This window comes from Pinus tabuliformis, chromosome 1_1, assembly GCF_031772625.1.
Source record: "Pinus tabuliformis cultivar Carrire ecotype Pingquan chromosome 1_1, CPIR1, whole genome shotgun sequence".
NCBI classification, from domain to species: Eukaryota; Viridiplantae; Streptophyta; class Pinopsida; order Pinales; family Pinaceae; genus Pinus; species Pinus tabuliformis.
In genome coordinates this window covers 933,511,749-933,531,019 of record NC_142297.1, presented here as the reverse complement: position 1 = coordinate 933,531,019, position 19,271 = coordinate 933,511,749, and the positions used below count along the sequence as shown (strand labels likewise).

The following is a 19,271-nucleotide window of genomic DNA, read 5'->3' as shown; positions in this document are numbered from 1 at the left end:
TGAAGAAGCCTGCAAATTTGAACCAGATATCAAAAGTTTCGGCAAATCAGTCTGAGAAATGGATGAAGTTGAGGGTTGCAAAGTTAAGGGTTGTAAATCTGAGCAGAGGCAGATACGGTAATGATAATACTACCTTTGTCCACTAAAGAAGCTTGGGAGATATTTTGCGATGTGGTTTTGGGAGGTAGCCAAGTTGGTATGACATGAAAAATCTCAACCCTCAAAATTATTTTTAGAACCAATATATTAAAAATTATAAATTAATTCAAAATATTTTAAAATAACGAAAAATTATTTTCTAATATTTTAAAAAAAATGAAATTTTTCAGAAGTAACAAAAATATTTGTTAATATTATTTTAACTCATATTTCACAAATTATAAATTATTTTAAAATATCTAGAAATCTATGAAAAAGAAACCATAAAGATAATCAACCGTAATCCTAGATGGTCAAACAACACATCCTATAATGAATCAGTACATTATGAAACTCTGTAACTTATCATAATCTATAAAACCAAATACAGTGTTTGACGTGCTTAATCATGTCAAAACCAGCAACACAATATCGCATGAGCAGTGGAAATGCCGCCTTATTGTAATCAATGGAGATAAATATAATAACAAGCCATCGCCTTATTTTCACCTTGGCTCCAAAATGCTTAATGAAAGATTACCGCCTGCAGCGTGAACATTCGAAGCTGTCCTACAATAAGGTGGTACTTCCAACGGCTGAGTGTTGCTTGACCTGTTGTTAGGATCTTGACGAGGAGTAACTGTAGCCCGTTCAGCTTGGTCGGGTGCGGCCAATACACTCTGCTCATCTACGAAAGCAGGCCTTGTGGGAGAAAGAATATGCTGTTGCTCACCTGTCAGCATCAACACCACCTGGGGCATTGAAGGCCTCAACGTTGCGCCTGCTTGAGTGCACAGAAGACCAATTTTAATCACTCTAATCGCTTCTTCCCACGAGTAACTGCCCTCCAATGTCGGATCCATAACTTCTAATGTTCTCTCTGCGTTATACAATCTCCATGTCTGGTAATTGATCAATGTCGACAAAACATAAAAACATTAGTTACAAAGAAATCATAATTCCGTGGACATTTTAGAAAATTTCTACTTCAAAAATGAGATCCACAAGAGTCATACAGCTTCAATGAGAATCTCCATGTTTTGAAGCAAGTTCTGGTTCTTTTTTCCGCTAATAATCTCGAGTAAAAGCACTCCAAAGCTGAATACATCTGCTTTCTCTGTCAACTGTCCGCGGAAGGACTCAGGCGCCATGTAACCACTGCACAATGTTATGCACTATCAAATCCCCATATCTTAACTCTCTTAAAATTATATGATCATTTCTCATATATATGAGTTGTAATAGGTTCACATCCTGATAATTTATTATGAGTTGTAGTAGGTTCACATCCTGTAATTTATTAAATAAAATTTGGGACATCAAGATTCAAGAGATTGAACTGTAGAGAGAATTCTTACAAAGTTCCCGCAACTCTAGTGCTAACGTGGCTTTCATCTTCTGCAAATAATTTGGCTAAGCCAAAGTCTGCTATTTTGGGTCGGTATTTATTGTCCAGTAAGATATTGCTTGCTTTGATATCTCTGTGGATGATTCGAATCTCAGACTCCTCGTGAAGATAGGCAAGCCCACGCGCAGTTCCAGCTATGATTTCGTACCTGGCTGTCCAGTTAAGTAAATGGCATTTTGTTGTATCTACAATTATTGCATCACAGACAGTAAGCATTTTGTTGTATCTACAATTATTGCATCACAGACAGTAAAAGAGTCAAGAAGCTGCATGCACAAACTCGAACAATTCCAGGATTCAAGCAGAGATTAAGCAATTAAAGAGCAAGCTAGGTCAAACCGAATATAATCTTGTCGAGACTATTGTTGTGGAGGTATTCGTAAACTAGCAGCCTTTCTGATCTTTCAACGGAGCAACCAAGCAATCTCACTAAATTCCTGTGCTGAACAATGAGATTTGCCTCATTCAGAAATTGATTGTCTCCTTGCCTTGAACCCATATTCAGCCGTTTAATTGCAACCTCTCTACCATCAGGTAGAACACCCTGAAGATCAATGAAATTCAAAATTATTTTTGTTCTCCATTATAACTGACTTGGACTAGCTACCTACTTGTATGTAATTCAACGGAAGGCAATGATGCGAGGCCCTTACCTTGAAGACGGATCCAAACCCTCCTTCACCAAGTTTGTTTTCTGCTTTAAAATCAGAGGTAGCCTGCCTTAGAGTATCGTATTTGAAAATGAGTTCAAGATTTGCCATGGAAGGCGATAAGCTAACTTCTCCTTCCTCACCTGTGAAAGAAATTAGATAATGAAATAGGCGAACAGTTCACCACATAAAAGCTAATAAGGTGCACACTAAATGATTGAGCAATTTTGGAACCTCTGGTTCGAGAAATCGGTTTCCAATGTTTTGGGCAAAAACGAAATAGGCATATGGCTGCAAATAATCCAACCAATCCAACCGAAGCGGCCACTGCGCCCAGAGTTATAGCAAGAACATTACGTTTTTTGCCTTCTGCCAATTTTCAGACGAAGCCTCACCATTAAATCGGGCTTGTTTAATTTCAACAAAATGGGCAAAAACTAGTTTATTGTTATCATTGTAAAATATGTGAAGGATGATACCGGATGATGCAGCCCTTGGCGAGGGGATAGGAGTATGAATTCCATCTGCACAGGAAGTATTAGCATTAAATTGGGGCAAGTTTAATTTCACTAAAATGTACAAAACGAATCTAAACTATGTGAAGGCGGATACCGGGTAATGGAGGCGGAGGCGAGGTAGTGGGAGCATAGAAAAACGAATAAAGCTCGTAACGCAAATGGCAGCCCATAACATAGAAGTGTGCTCCAGTTGAACCGATTTTGCATCCCCATGTATTTGACTTATTGGTAGATGTAGATGTTATACTTGAGAGAGCAGATAAGCAAGACTGGCAGCTCGCTTGGGACAGATCTCTCCAACACTGGGCTAAGATATAGATTCGCTGCGAAGCCGAAGAATACTCTTCGAATACATCTGCAGCAAAAAGGTTGGGACTCCGCACGGCTCTAGCGGTAATATTTGAGAGCAACTTTAGAACAACAGACTGGAACGTCTCTGGCTTGTCACTGATATCCGAGTTGCAAACGCTACCATAAGGCTGGATGCCTTCACTATAATTGTAAAAGAAATGATTGTCGTAACGTAAGAAGCAGCCATCTAGTTGAATGAATCCCGAAGTACTGTTTTGACATGTCTCAAGAAGCTCTGCTTTTATCGTGAAGGCGCACTTTTGGCAGTCCGGGGAACTTAAGTCTCCCCTGCACTGGAGAAGGCCATAAACAGTACTATTGCTGTTTTGCCCCTCGACACTCGACGTATTGAACCCACTAGTAAAAACGTTCACCACCATTGATTCCAAAACCTGGTTCAGATGAAGCTGGAAGAGGGTACCATCTTCATACTGGCTATTCCCACAACGGTACCCATTCGCAACCTTTATAGTAAAATTGATCTGTTGACCGACTGAGAGGTGCAGACACGTTAATAGAGTGAAGGTGAGGAGCATGTTTCTGATTAATTGTTTCACCTTCATCGCCATCGCAGCGCAGGGCATGAGCTCAACGGTCTTCCCTGTTTCTCTTATATTGCTGGGCCTTGCAAAGTTCAGCGCGCTTCCCTTTTCTAATTTGAGGATTGGAACTGCATCAATATTATCAGGCCTGGAAAACTGCACGCGAACTTACATTTTCTCCTGCATTTTTTTTTCCCGGGGTCGGCTTTGACTTTTTATTATCATCCTTTTATTTTATTTAAATTCTTTTTTGAGTTAAAACTTTAGCGAATTGGTTCAAATTGAAAAATATTAATATTAAACGTAAAATTCAAATATAATACATTTTTTCCCAAATTAGTGTTCGAGGTCACTCTGCTTTGATATTAAAAGGAGTTGTGATTTCGTTATATTTGAGCCATGTTAGCAGTACTAACAATGTTTTTTGTTTTTTTGTTTTTTTTTTTTTTTTTGTCTTTTTATAGTAAATTATTTTTATAAGTTTTTATTTATAAGATTTTCTAGTTAGACAAGATCTTAACAATTTCTAAATTTTTAATTTATGTTATTAGTCTGATTTCTTTCTATTTAATTAGACAAAATCTTAGTAATTTTAAAACTTTGAACTTATATTATTCACCTGATTTTTTTTAAAAAAATCATTGACACAAATTTTTTTATCTATATAATTTTCATTTAACTTAATACAAAGTGTTCAACTTCAAAATAAATAAAATCATAATAAAAAAATTTACGATTTTAACCTTGTAAATTTGAAATACAATAAATTTTACTGACTAAAACACAAATAAATATCAAGAAACTTACTTCCCAATAAATTTAATAATAAGTAGATATTATAATTATTTAATATGTTCCTTTAATTTTTCTCATTAAAAAGTCGTCATTTTTATCATAAATAAATACTATAGTTATCAAAACGTCCGAATTCAAATTCAAAAGCCGCCTAATTAAATATTGATTTTTTGAAAGCGTCATCTACCTACTGGATTTCGAAAGGCGTGGAATCGGCTCTATACACGCAAGAGACTTTTATATAGGGACGGGCATCCTGAAAGGTATGGAATGGGAACTTGCATTGTGGGCATTATAATCTTGTAATTATTATAATTGATTAAGACGTTTTTTCATAATTAAAATTTAAAATTTAATTTATGATTAAAATTTCGTATACGAAAGCGTGATGTATTATTATATTTTAAATCTGTTTTTATAAAATTTTATATTTTTTATTATTAAAATTTTATCTGCGATTGGTTTACTGATTGAATATGATAATGATTAAAGAAAATTTATTAAGTTTAAAATTATTTTTTGACTGGTAAAGAAATTAAAATAATAACCCATGTAATCAATGATATCATTTTTATTAATTAACATTGACACAATAAGAAGACAAAGTCTATCTTTGTTAGCAGTAAAAAAGATGAAAATTGATAATTTATTAATTAAACAAAAATAATACATATTAATTAATTATGTCAAAGTCTATTTTTGTTAGCAGTAAAAAAGATGAAAATTGATAATTTATTAATTAAACAAAAATAATACATATTAATTAATTATGTAAATTTCGTTTAAGGTAATGCTTTCTTTTAATAATTATTTGTTTAAAAAAATGATATTTTATTTTAAATATATATACCGTTTAAAAAAATAATGATATTTTTATTTTAGATATATATAAAATTTAGTGTAAAAAATAAATATATAAAATTAAATTAATTTTTTTTAAATATAAATTTAATTTATGAAAAACTGTATAATTAAAAAATATAATGCTATTTTTATTTATAATTATGTTGAAAAGTATGTTTATTTTGGAATAGAGTTTTTAAGATTTTAATTTAATTATTAATATTTATTACGTGGATGGTATAGATTTAATGTCCACTTAATATTTTAGAATATTCCTAATAGTATCCACAAATCAAAGGTTGAGATTTATCTTCAAAGTAGTTATGTCATTTTTTATCATTTTAATTAATTTGATTAATTAAAACAAAATGTCATATGAAGTGAGGTGAGATATAGTATTTCTAGTTATAATTTTTTGGACATGTAGTATTAATAAGCCATGGTAATTGACATATTCTAACAAAAATATTTATAGATTAAGAATCTCCATAGTAAAATGGAAGTAAATCATTATGGTTAAGAATCTCGTTCCATGTTTTTCTAAAATTTATATGTGTTTAACATATATAATAATTCTTATAATTAATAAGAAGAATATTTAATTTATATGGCTATGCTAGTGATTTGGCTCTACGAAGGCATACATACTCTATGTTTAACATATATAATAATTATTCTTATAATTAATAAAAAGAATATTTAATTTATATGGCTATGCTAGTGATTTGACTCTATTAAGGCATACATACTCTACCCCCCTAGTTTTGAACATGTGTCCTCTTAGAAGGAAACACATGCTCTTAACCATTAGCCTACTCAAATTGTATTAATAATGCATAGGTTCGTGTTAATACATTAATAATGCAATATTTAAATAAATAAAAATGTATAGTTTTATGTAACATCTAAAAGGCATCCAAAATATTGTTACAAGCATGGTGATGCCGCCATTGTCACCTAACAGGGCACCTACAGAACTCTTGCCCATCGCTGACAGCAAGAACGAAAAAGGGCATCTTCGCAAAATCCAAACCCAAGCGTTGGGCACCCTGTCCATCGCCGCCAGCTGGGAGCTCTAGCTCCCCAAGTATGGAGGATGAGGAAAGCGATTCAGAACCGGACCAGACGCCTCAGCCGATGGTTCCGCCCTCGGACACTAAGGGGCACACCCATGTCACAGCAATCTCCCAGAAACGCGCCCATGAGACTTCCTCTTCTGAATCAGAAAAGGAGTTCCCGAAGATAGAGAATTCCAATCTTCAAGTGGTTCTAGCTCATTCTCCCCATGAGGGCTGGACAAAAGTCAACAAAAAGAAAGGGAAAAAACACTGTGTTGTAGTTTCTGACCCTCTGGGGTAAAAGTCTGTTAGTCAGTCCTTGCTCTCAAACTATTTGATGTAGCTCTGTGATTGAATCTTTCCTCCGGGACCGAGGTTGATGGATCCATCATTTCCGGTCTGCCGGTCTCTTGCTTCTCCTGATTGTACTATATTTTACTTAATAGATTTAGTCTTTATCGAGAAAAAAAAAAAAAAAAAAAAAACATCTCACTCATGGGTAGATATTTCTTATGTCTAACATTTGAGGTGACTTGGCCTATGCTCAAACTAGTCGTAAAAACAAAGTAGTGATTTCTTATATACCATCATTAAGTTTTTTTTTTTTAATTAATAAAATTGATGAAGCCTTAAATTGGATTTGAAGTTCTTATCACAATCAAAAGACACACACATATCATATGGAATTTGTATACCAGATTTATAAATATCTTATGGAGTTTGCATACGAGTGTTATATTTTATAACTGTGTGTTTTATGGTGTTGAATATGTGGATCATATTAAAAAATATAGTCAAAATGAAGATATTAATAGAGAGATGGAAAAACTTGTTTGTTGTTATTTATGCAGTAGAGATCAACTAGTTTCTTAATTTGAAGCTAAAACTAATAAAACCAACTCATCCAACATGTAGAGGAATTGAGATAGTTCTATCTAATTGTTTAGAACTCATTGTATATAAAAAATGTGTGCGCATTATTGTTGTATATAAAATAAAAACCATGTAAAACTCTCTCAACTAACATGTTTCCAAATGAGATCTTTAGCGCTAAAACCTCCTTTTAGGAGTAGAGGACTTGATTTTTAATTTTGAGCATTGCCAAGGCCTTTAGACCCATCCCCTTAGCACAAAACTATCTAATGACACTTGTAGCACCAATCATAGGTGAAAAACCCAACAAAGAGGGAATATGTCATGGTGCTTGAGCCTTAAAATGTTAATTTTCCTATGTAAGGCCTTTATTTTTCTTTTTGACCATGGTATGGACCCCTATACCGGTCATTATTGCCCAGATCAACTAGTTGGTATCCATATTTCACTTAGAGACTAAAAATCCCATAGAGAGATCCCATGTGGTGTTTCAATGCATATTTCATGATCCTTGAGTTTGAGAACATTTGTTCAATACCCAAGACCCTTGTTATCCTTCCTCTCCCATTGTTAAGAATCAAAGACCCATATATCTTACTAAAAACATAATAATATCCTCTAGTAAAGAACTCATAGTCAAAAGATCCCCATGAGGGAATGTTTTATACATTTTCTTAGTTTGTCATGGTGGTTAAAACTAAGAAGAATTATTTATGGTTCTAAGGACTTTGTTGTTCTCCCTTGACCTTGATTAGACCTTGAGACCTATTCTTGGTTCGCGACTAACCTAATCATGACACCCATAACACCCTTGGAGGGAAACAATAACCTATAGAGATCACATTTGGTGGCAAGAGGGCTCCTCCTTGGTGGTTGAGACTAAGAAGCAAGACCTAACATTGGAGGCCCTTGCTCCCTTGATTGAATATGGCTAATAAAATGAGATACATCCATGATGCTCAAGAGTTTGTAATGGAATCCATTTTAAACTTAGATGCTAAAGAATCCTTGGAGAGGGTTGTTGTCATGGTTTCCAGGTGATATTTATACTTCGAGCTCTAGAGGTTTAACTAGGGATTAAGGTTGTTGTCTCCTGACTATGTGCATTTATATACATCTAAGTACATTTCCCATCCAAAAAATATATTCTTTGCTAGGGAAAATTTAAGATCCATACATACCTTCAAGTACAAGCATTGGTAAATTTTACTAATTCTTAAAATCGCAACCATTAAAATTGTTTTGCAAATTGTTCTGTGGAGATAGCCATGCTCCTGGCAAGAATATAGAGGATATTGGAAAATATATTGCCCACGAGTGTTACCATTGGCTATAAATGTGTTAGTTGTAGCCAAGAATATATATATATATATATATATATATATATATATATATATATATCTATATATATAATGTCAAATTCAAGGAGGACCATTTGTAAATACATATAAACCTTCTCATGAATTTTGAAAAGTTATTTACATGAATTTATTTTATTTTTTTCTAAAGCTTCTACAAAAAAAAATTCCACATAGTTTTTCCATACAATTAAGTTATTGAGTAGTCTTACCCTATGTGAAGGGCTCTTGTAGGTGAGTAATAAGACACTTTCATTTTTAAGAGGATATATATATATATATAGAGAGAGAGAGAGAGTTTGATCTGTGCTTTATTTAATATGCATGTATGTCACTTAGTAAGTGTAAACAACATGCACATTTATAGATCCTAATTTTTATAGTTGCATACTAAATATGGAAATTAAATTTCTTACTAGTGGACACAATCTATTTTAATGTTTCATTGTCTATCTTTCCTTGAGTTCATGTGCTTTTGTTTTGTTTATTTCCTTCCATATTAGAATAATGCAATATGCAAGGTGCATAAGTATGTTAGAGAGAGTCACTATGAGATGTTGTTTCACATTTTGGTCACTTTTCATGTGGATTTTTACTTGTCAAGTTATGGTATTTCTTTTTATCAGAATCTATACGTACTATCTCTCTATTTTTCTAACTGTATTTGTTCCCCTTCAATGATATTTTTCCCTTCTTTTAAAATATATTCTTTATACTTATTAATAAAACAATAAATTTCATGAGGATGGAAAAAATAAAACTTAATGCTTTGTAACCAAAAAAACTTAAAATGTGAAATCCAAACTGCTTCAAAATTTTCCATTATAATCTTCCCTTACAAAATATGTCAAGAGGAAATATGAACACAGAAACCATAACTAATACATCACACCAACCTTCTCTTTACAAAAAAAACCATGCGAAGAAAAAAATGATCACCAACCATGTCATTGCAAAAAAAATCACAAAGTGTCATGTGAGAGAAAAAAATGATCACTAAAAGGCATCAGCTAAGGCCAACGTCCTTAAAAGTAAGATCTTTCGTTTCTCCGTTTAGAATAAATTGGCTTCCAGAGGGGAATGAGACCACTCTCTTTTAATACTAGGTTTGTGATCATTAATAAGTGTTGTTTAATCATCTAGCAAGAATATAAAATGGCTATATCATATAAATAATAACACAAATAAATGTTTTACGTAAAGGGATTCGTTTATTAGAGTGAAAGAAAATAACTAGTCTCATGACAGAAGAAAGTACGGAGTAATTTCACATTACAAATGTGATAGGTGAGAAATATTTTAAAAAAGGATTTGTTAATACAAAAGCCCTTGTTACAGATCATACTCACATTAATTCAGTGTATGCTTTCTCTATATATGTCGTCTACTAAGTCCATAATGATGTCAAATTTCAAGGATCAACCAATATAACCTCTAGGAAATTATTCTGAGGCAAGGTTACACTACGATAACACATCTAAATTATCACAATTTTCAGCTACGTAACTCTAACTCAAAAATAAATTAAAGATATAGCCTTTACATGGATGAGTAACTTGAAAAATCCTCATGTAAGTTCTTTCTATACCTTTCCTTATCACCATGGAAGGAGGGGGCATTAAAGAATATTGATGCTTTAATTTTGTTTCTAGCAATACGCATTAAGACGAGTTGGGAATTAGCGAGCATCATAAAATTACATTATTAAAATGTAATCTTTTAATTATTAATATAGATCCATTTTAAATAGGAATCTAATTTATTTTATTTTATTTTATTTTATTTTTATTTTTTTTCAGAATGAAAAAGGTTATATATTAGATAAACTGATGGATCATATACATCAAAGGACCATCCAGAAAATATTCATCATCAATCTAGAATATCTGGATTCCCAGAAATAGCCAACCCTTTTTAACCCATATCAATACATAATCATCCATACTTAGGTGAGGTACAACATATGAAATATGATCATAATGATAACTAGAACCAGCGATATCATCAAAACAACTAAAAACCTATCTGGTGAGTTAATCAACCATATGCACAACGTTCCAAAACCATATCTACACTTGAACTATAGCATGTAACATAGAGAGGAAAGAATATATGCCAAAAAGTAAAAAAAAAAAAATATTGTTGCAATTACTATCCCAGAAATGTGAACTCCACAGTGTGCATATTCTGCTCCTCCATAAGGATGATCATCTGAACTTCACCCTTTTTTCCATGCAGATCCTTTTTTGAGAGCGAATCCGCGATCTGATTGTATTCTCTGCCTGTGTGATTAATACGAGGGCACCCAATCTATGTCCAGAAGTAATCAATTCTCCTTAACCAGCCAAGGAGGGTGGGCTGATTTATATTCACTATGCCTTTGACATGATCCACAATAATCTTAGAGTCGCCATATATATGAACCTCTGGGATACTGAAGAAATTTATAAGCCATAAGATGCCCCATAGTGCCATTGCCTCAGCCTTGTTGTTGGTGCTTATACCAGCATTCTAGTATACCCGATACTGTAGATCAAGAGACATAACAAGCCATATGCCACAACCACAAACCTAATGTTGTGTTGCCCCATCGAAAAAAGCAATCGGATATACCATCTAGGGGCCAACACTCTTTGTAAGCTTCATTTGAGTATGAACGTTTTCTTTAATAGGATATAGTGAAATTAAAGAAATGATCTTTTCATATATTAGGTCAAAGTCATCATTCCAATCCTCAAAGATATGCTTGTTCCTCCACTTCCATATAGACTAGAAAACAAGGAGGGGAATTAACCTCCAAGCCAGCGTTTGCTTGTTCCACCATCTCATACAGTATGCAACATTGTGAAACTGTATATAAGGAAAATCAAAATAAACAGCTAGTTAACCCCATACCTGAGATACATATTGGCACTTCATAAATATATGAACATTGTTTTCCTCCTCCTGCTTGCAAATAATGCACATACTAGGACCATGCCATTTTCGCTTTTTCAGATTCTCCCATGTTAGGTTCTTATTCTTGAACACTAGCCATGAAAAGCAAATAATTTTGCATGGAATATGACATTTCCATAGATCATATAAAATAGGATCCACCAAATATCCTCCAGCACCGTCGCACAACTTATCACATATGTCTGCCACCAAAACATTACCAGATTTCATCTTTCCCGACCATATAAATCTGTCATAAAGCACCTCCCTACAAATCCCCAGTGTTTTTAATCCAACAGTTATTTGCATCCATTCATCCACCCTTTTAACAGACAACCCCAACTGCAATGGAGATTTCCATATAGGTAAGTGATCCTGCCATGAACAGATTAGTTGATTCCATAATAAACAACCCTTTCGATATAGGAAATCACGCAGTGAATCAGAAATGAAACAGTCCCCACCCTCTCCATGAATCTGATCCACTCCAATAATCATGGAGTGTCCAGAACCCATATTCCATACTAGTTGTTTTAGGAAGAAATTTCCAACTTTAAGAAAGCTACGCCATATAGTTGATTCTCCTGTAGCACCAATACTGTTATTGCGGTACCAAAATAAGATATTTCTATCCTTCATATACTTTTGTCGGATCACCCTGCACCATACTCTAGATCCAAAGATTGCCCGCCAAAATACGAATCTAACTTTAGTCAAGAGGGATCAAATTTTTTTACATGAATTTTTTTTTATGAACCAACATTACTTAAATATTTTGTATAGTTATTTTATTTTATTTTAAATTTTTTAAAATTTATATTTGGGTCGACATGAACAAAATTTCAACTTTGATGATGGACAGATAGAGTTACACATCACACTGCGCTATAGAATGAGCCTCTCGGCTCAACGAGGAAGGTGTTGCAAGCTTGAATTTTATTGGTGCATGAAGATAGTACAAAGTTAGTATCAAAAAATTATATGGTATCCTAAAATGATATGGCTAACAAAGAACCAATGGAACTATGATAAAAAAAATACTAAATATTGAAGGTTATACAATGTAGAATAAAGATTATGAAGTCTGTGGCCACAAAGTTATGAGAAGCTATGGCTAACAAAATAGGACATAACTTGTTCCTTAGTTTAAATCCAATTTTATTATGTGATAGAAGGAGAATATTAGCCTCAAAGAAGACAACTTTCCAAGGTATTAGTGGAAACTAAGGTTTGAGAAGCTATGGATCACATAATAGCCTATAGCATCAACATCATGAAAGGCGTCTTTCACTAGAATTTAAACAGAGACACTTTCATGATACTAATGTCGTAATAGATATTTTCTTACAAGATGCATTAGAGGACAATACCACTGGTCATCTGAAAGAACCTGAGAGTGCAAACAATGTTAATAAACCAAGAGCAAGAGTAGTGGTCTTATAGATATGTTATTGTTGAAGAACCAATAGCTGATAAAAGCGGTTTAATGGTTGTTGGGATGGCTCTATGTAAGGTTAATTTTGAGAGCTAGGCCAGTGATAAATCCCATGGATTTGGTGAGTGAAAATGGTGTTGGAAGACCACACATCAAGGTATGGATCAACATTTTGGACATATAGTGAGAGAGAGATTAGGTAGTTGCATGGGAAAGAGAATGTAGATGGATTAAATGGTGTTTGGGTTTATTGAAGGAGCTAGTGTGTTATGGATAGTTGTAGTTGTGCATGAATGCACTAAACATTTTTGCTCCAAGTTGTAAATCCTAGCTGTAGGAAAGTTGCATTCCCCAAGGTGGTTTTAAGACCTTTTGTTTAGGTGTACATGTAGCATGATAGCACATGATTTCTCATGTTTTTGAATGGACCACTTGAGTAGGTACAATGATGGCAGGTGTGCTTGTTGGTAGCCTGATGTTTTCTTCTTGTGAGAATTATTATTTAGGCATACCCATTGGAGTGCAATGATGCATATAGTTATGGATGATAAAGTTGTGGAATGGACCACCTGAATAGGTATAAGGGTGGAAGGTATACTATTATGGTAGCTTGAATGGAAAAATGTGAGATGGTTGATGAACCATGTATAAGAAAAAGTATCCTAGAAAAGTGTAGAATAAAGTGGTTGGTTACCCATCGCCTAAGCCAGGGCAGTATGATAGGAAGCTTGACCATAGAGTGCCTAATCCTGCTGGGTTGGAGTATCCGAGCCTGAGGTGGTATTTTGATGGATAGTAACATTTTTATATGGAATTCAACAATGAGGTTTGGACTAGGTTAGTCTCCCTGAGTCAATTTTAAGGGGGATTGTTAGGGTAGTTTTAGTAAACATAATTTGGCTCATAGAGTAAATTTACCATCGGCAGTTTTTGGGCTCCATGTCTTGATAACTCACAATTTTCCCATAGTATTATTATGTAATTTAGCCTATTTAAAGGCATGAAGACTTCATTATAATTTTCCTTTGGGTCACGAATGATCTATTAAGTGTTTTTTCATAGTTTTAGGCATTCCATGATAAAAATCATGTGTTTCATGTGTTTTTGTTGTTTCTATGGTTATTTTCTCTCTCATTGTCTTTATCTCTAATAATGGTAATAGAGACAAAGAATCATGGTCTGTAGAAGGAGGTTAAGGTTGCAATTGTTGGCACATTATATTTTGAGGTTGAAGCTAACATGGAGATTCCCAACTAGGATGTGACCCATATATATGATCATTTCTTGAGAGGAAATAGAGGTCCAATAGGGTGAGATGCAACCACATTATCAAGATCTGGTGAGGAAAGCACTTGGTGTGAGAAAGTGTGCAAATGTGAGAGAATGACAACATAAGTGCTAGATAGCAATAAAGAAAAGAAGACGATTTTACTTTCAAGATGAAATTTGTAAATTACATGTACATGGGCATTACATTTTAAAACCTAGTTAGGTATGTGTGCCCCTTAAGATAAATTATTGGAGTAGAGACATGTGATATTAAAGGAAAGCATGTGGATTTGCTTGGTTAAGTTTAAAGCGTGAATGTTAGGGTAAAATTGACTCATGAAAGTGTCAAATTTGTTAGGTCCACAGTGCACATGGCTTTATTGGCTTACATATATGAAGGTTGCCACATAATCAAGATCTAGTGAGGGGAGCACTTGTGTAAAAACGTGTGCAGACTTGAGAGAATGGAAACATAAGTGTTGGATAGCAATAACAAAAAAAAGAAAAATTTAATTTTGAGATGAAATTTGTTAAATACATGTATATGGGCATACCACTGTAAGACCTATTTAGTATGTGTGCCTTTGATGATAAATTATTGGATTAGATATAGGTGATAATGGAGGAGAGCATGTGGATTTCCTTGGTCAAGTTTAAAGGGGGAATGTTAGGGTAAAATTAACTCAAGAAACAGTCATACTGCACATGGTTTTGGTGGCACATGGTATTAAATGCCATGAATTCAGTATGTGTGCCTTTGATGATAAATTATTGGATTAGATATAGGTGATAATGGAGGAGAGCATGTGGATTTCCTTGGTCAAGTTTAAAGGGGGAATGTTAGGGTAAAATTAACTCATGAAACAGTCATACTGCACATGGTTTTGGTGGCACATGGTATTAAATGCCATGAATTCCATGTGATGAATCATTTAAAAGGATAGGGGATTCTCCATCTTAATGAGGCTAAATTGGGGAGCGAACTTCACTAGGATAGGATGTTAACGAGCTTGACTACTTTTAAGTCAAGGTATAGTCGATTGTAAACCATAAGATAATAATAGATAAGGTATGAGAAGTTATGGATGAGAGAATAAATCACAACTTAAAGCTGATTTTATCATGCACCCTCAGAAGAATATAAGCCCCAAGAAAGACAAATTTCCATGCATTGTGAAAGAAATCATATATATATATATATATATATATATAAAAGATGAATAGATAAATTTACAACTTGGAGTGCATGACAATATTATGATTTAGTAATTGATGAAGTTCTTGAATAGAAATATAAAGTTGCAATGCTCCCTCAAACTTTATTACTAAGAGTATATGTTTGTTTGAGGTATTAGATGAAGATACAATCATGTTAGCTATAAAATATTCCTGGAAGTAAAAGAAAATAAATCCTAATTCCTTAAAAAAATTTGGTTGATTATCTAAATAGTTTTTTTAAACTAGTAACTAAATAAGTAAGAAATTGAAATTTGACTGCTTCTCATTTCCTTTTAATTACTATATATATATATATATATATATATAATAAATTGTACCTACAACTATTATAAACTAAACATTACAACTACTACACACTAAACATTCTACATTATTACACACTAAACATCACTAAACATCCTAACATGGGATAGGAACTTTAATATCTAATAAACAACCCTATATATGGGACACATCAAATATTCATCATATATTTGGGTGCAAATGAACTAAATATCCTAGAGGATGGATGTGCCAAAGTGGTTTTCATCTGATAATCTTTGTGTGATAGCCTGTTGTGTAATTAGTTGTAAAGAAAGAAGACTCTCATTCACATTAAATGTATTTACCTCTTCTTTGAGCAAAAATATATACATCTCCTCAAGCAAATTCAATATGTGTATTGACGTCTTCATGTCAAAACTTAGGCACTACGATGTGCATTGTATATGTGAGGTTTGATTTTATAAATTAATGAAATGGTTTTTTTATATAAAGTGGAGAAATTTTAAAGATTAATGAAATGCTTTTTATATAAATGGGAGAGAATCAATGCACATGTTTTTTTAATCTAGAATCTTATCTAAATTGGCATTTTGAAAAATAAAAGGTATTTTTGAAAAATAAAAAATCTTATCTATATTGTAAAAATTCACACTTAATTCCAAGTGTCAAAAATAAATGCTTAAAAATTGAACATGAAAGAAAATGGTTTAACTCTACCACGGCAAAATTAAACTCATTTTGCACTAATTATTGAAAAGAAATATTTAAGCTAATTAACATATGAAAAACTGATAACAAAATTTAGATTACAAAAGATAAAGCTGCTTAAAAAAAATGACAATGAAATCTAAAATGTGAAAATTTAACTCAAAACTGATTACTAATGTGCACATCAACCTCTACAATGTACCATGTTTAGCATATCAAAAATTAAATGTAAACGAGGAAATAACTCAAAAAATTGAAATTGAATGCTAAAACAACTACACAAACATTAACACTGTAAAACTAAAGAAAAAACCTTACAAACCTTACAACTCACAGGGACCTCCCGAAGTGCAGGGTTGATCTAACAATTGTGAGAATAATGCAGAAATAGATTTAGTTATGGAGCAGTTGAACAGAATTAGTTATGAGCAGTTGAACAGAGTTAGTTATGAGTGGTTAGGAATTCCTATATAAGCATGATGTAATTGAGTAAAGAAATTAATAAAAGTTGGTGAGTTTTATGTTTTAATTTGGTATCAGAGCTCAGGGTTTGAGCTGGGGTGAGAGCGCAGGTGAGGAAGGCCGAGTGGTGGGTGAGGAAGGCCGAGTGGTGTTTGCAAGGCCGAGTGGTGTTTGCGTTTGTTATATAGTTGGAATTAAGGGGGAGTGGTAGAAAGGTATTAATCCCAACTACCCTTTGTTAATGCAGTAGTTAGATCAATCTAGAGAATACAGCAGATGTTTAAGGGGGAGTGGTAGAAAGGTATTAATCCCAACTACCCTCTGTTAATGCAGTAGTTAGATCAATCTAGAGAATACAGCAGATGTTCAAAGTACAAGTTCTAGAAGTCAGTTAGGTATGGTAGAAAATCCATTTCTGTTAATGCAGTAGTTAGATCAATAGATCAATCTAGAGAATACAGCAGATGTTCAAAGTACAAGTTCTAGAAGTCAGTTAGGTATGGTAGAAAATCCATTTCTGTTAATGCAGTAGTTAGATCAATCTAGAGAATACAGCAGATGTTCAAAGTACAAGTTCTAGAAGTCAGTTAGGTATGGTAGAAAATCCATTTCTCCATTAAGGGAGGATGTGAGAATAATGCAGAAATAGATTTAGTTATGGAGCAGTTGAACAGAATTAGTTATGAGCAGTTGAACAGAGTTAGTTATGAGTGGTTAGGAATTCCTATATAAGCATGATGTAATTGAGTAAAGAAATTAATAAAAGTTGGTGAGTTTTATGTTTTAATTACAATCAACCATTCTTCACGCACACATCTAGAAGTTAAAAATAACTTACATTAAAAACACATGGTATCAAATTCTCCACAAAAAGATTGTAAACTTAATAATAATTGCCATAACCACTCTGTTCTTTGTCTCGCTATTTATACAAATAAGCACAATGTTCTTTGTCTCGCTATTTATACAAATGATAAAAACAACTTGAAACAATTTTAAGCCTAGAAATTATAAGCAAATCTGACACCTACGGATCGATAACTAAGAGTCCAATTTCTTTATGACTTTATATTGGAAAAGCAATTCATGATTTCGTGTTTTAACAGCTTAGTGTTTCTGCTTCCTGTGTTTAACTGCAACAGGCAGTTTCCAAGTTTGACTCAGTCTTTGACTTCAAGATCTCTGATTTCTCTTAGCTTGCCAAGCAATCTAGTAGGTGGTTAACCATTTGGAAACCAAATGTCATCTTTTTGACAATTTTCTTGCTTCTTTTGGAACGCTGCAACCTATATTTAATAATGGATTCATTTGCGGAAACGGATATTAGTTGCAGAATATACAAATTTAGATAATTGCAAAATAATTTTTTCATAATTTCATTAAAAACATAAAATTTAAATATAGACTATTATTACCTTGTAGATATTGATTTCCATAAAATTTAAATATAGATTATTGATGATGATGATGATGATGGTTAACGTCCGCTGAGACCAAATAATGATCTATCGGACTTAAAAAGACAAATTATTTATTTTGATTTAAGATTTTATTCCTATGCTCAAAAAACTTGGAGAGAAGCCTCCCAAGCTCACTATAATTTTGGCATTGTAAAAGGCTAGGAAGGTCAGTATTGTAACAAAGGTTGTGAAATTGAGATCTAATGTGGTTGTATGCAGGGCACTCTAAGAGGAAGTGGTTTTCATCCTTGATGCTCCTATTCTCACAAATATGGCAGATCCTTTCCATCCATGGCGTTTTAGGAATTGCCCAGCGACCAGTTTCACTATGGAGCTCATGAGAATTCGTTCTAATCTTTGCTATATTAATTTTCTTCTTTGAGCTAGTTAGAATAGAGAGATACTTTTGATCTTCAAGGGTGGGGTTGATGACCTTCTTTTTCCAAAGAAAAAAGCAGTAACTTTTATTAATAAGATAATGAAAAGTTACATCATATGCACAGATAAACGCCACAAAGGCTCAGATGCTTTCGCACCCCCCACAACGTTAGAAGACTAACGTTGATGACCTTCTTATAATAACTTAATTTTCTTTTAGACGCTAAATCTTTCTCACACCACAATTTTTCTTTGAATTTAGAAGTAACAATATCTTAAATGTTATTTATGTTTTGCAAAGCATCATTCTCATTGATCTCCCAATATTTTAACCAGGCCCTTGTGTCCTTATGCCATCCTTGGTTAAACCTTAGGTGGTTTTGGCTGGAATTTAAAGCTAGCTTAGGAAGTCTATGGTTGTCTATGTTATTGAGCTTGTGCTTGTACAACAGAAACCTGAGCATAGCAAAGCTCTCAATAGGAGAAAGACCTGCTTCTATAAGAAGAATAGAATAGGAGAAAAGAATACCTTGTAGATATTATCTTCATCTTAATGAAAAATAACAAAAATAAATAAAATGTAAT

General features: G+C 33.3%; 2 protein-coding genes and 1 pseudogene across 2 annotated transcripts; all 3 read right to left on the bottom strand.

The window, feature by feature from the left end:
* Positions 1–542: 542 nt before the first annotated feature.
* LOC149217516 (cysteine-rich receptor-like protein kinase 3) lies at positions 543–2,494 on the bottom strand. The gene is made up of 4 exons (XM_089391377.1): positions 2,200–2,494; positions 1,497–2,090; positions 1,155–1,296; positions 543–1,040 (listed from the first exon to the last, which is right to left on the bottom strand). The coding sequence occupies exons 2-4, from the start codon at positions 1,760–1,762 to the stop codon at positions 645–647; spliced, it is 804 nt and encodes a 267-aa protein (XP_089247503.1). The 5' UTR covers positions 1,763–2,090; positions 2,200–2,494; the 3' UTR covers positions 543–644.
* Positions 1,875–2,307, bottom strand: LOC149217517 (cold-responsive protein kinase 1 pseudogene; annotated as a pseudogene).
* Positions 2,495–2,505: 11 nt separating the features above from the next.
* On the bottom strand, positions 2,506–3,774 carry LOC149217515 (cysteine-rich repeat secretory protein 38-like). The gene is made up of 2 exons (XM_089391376.1): positions 2,809–3,774; positions 2,506–2,720 (listed from the first exon to the last, which is right to left on the bottom strand). The coding sequence occupies exons 1-2, from the start codon at positions 3,647–3,649 to the stop codon at positions 2,536–2,538; spliced, it is 1,026 nt and encodes a 341-aa protein (XP_089247502.1). The 5' UTR covers positions 3,650–3,774; the 3' UTR covers positions 2,506–2,535.
* Positions 3,775–19,271: the final 15,497 nt, after the last annotated feature.

What these genes read in the sequence shown, in the direction of transcription:
- LOC149217515 (XM_089391376.1), bottom strand. Translation starts at nt 3,649, where the DNA reads ATGCCCTGCGCTGCGATGGCGATGAAGGTGAAACAATTAATCAGAAAC. An exon ending in GCCTCCGCCTCCATTACCCG is followed by an intron (nt 2,721 to 2,808) that starts GTATCCGCCTTC and finishes CTTCCTGTGCAG; the next exon opens with ATGGAATTCATACTCCTATC.
- LOC149217516 (XM_089391377.1), bottom strand. Translation starts at nt 1,762, where the DNA reads ATGCTTACTGTCTGTGATGCAATAATTGTAGATACAACAAAATGCCAT. An exon ending in ACTAGAGTTGCGGGAACTTT is followed by an intron (nt 1,297 to 1,496) that starts GTAAGAATTCTC and finishes AACATTGTGCAG; the next exon opens with TGGTTACATGGCGCCTGAGT. An exon ending in TGGAGATTCTCATTGAAGCT is followed by an intron (nt 1,041 to 1,154) that starts GTATGACTCTTG and finishes ATCAATTACCAG; the next exon opens with ACATGGAGATTGTATAACGC.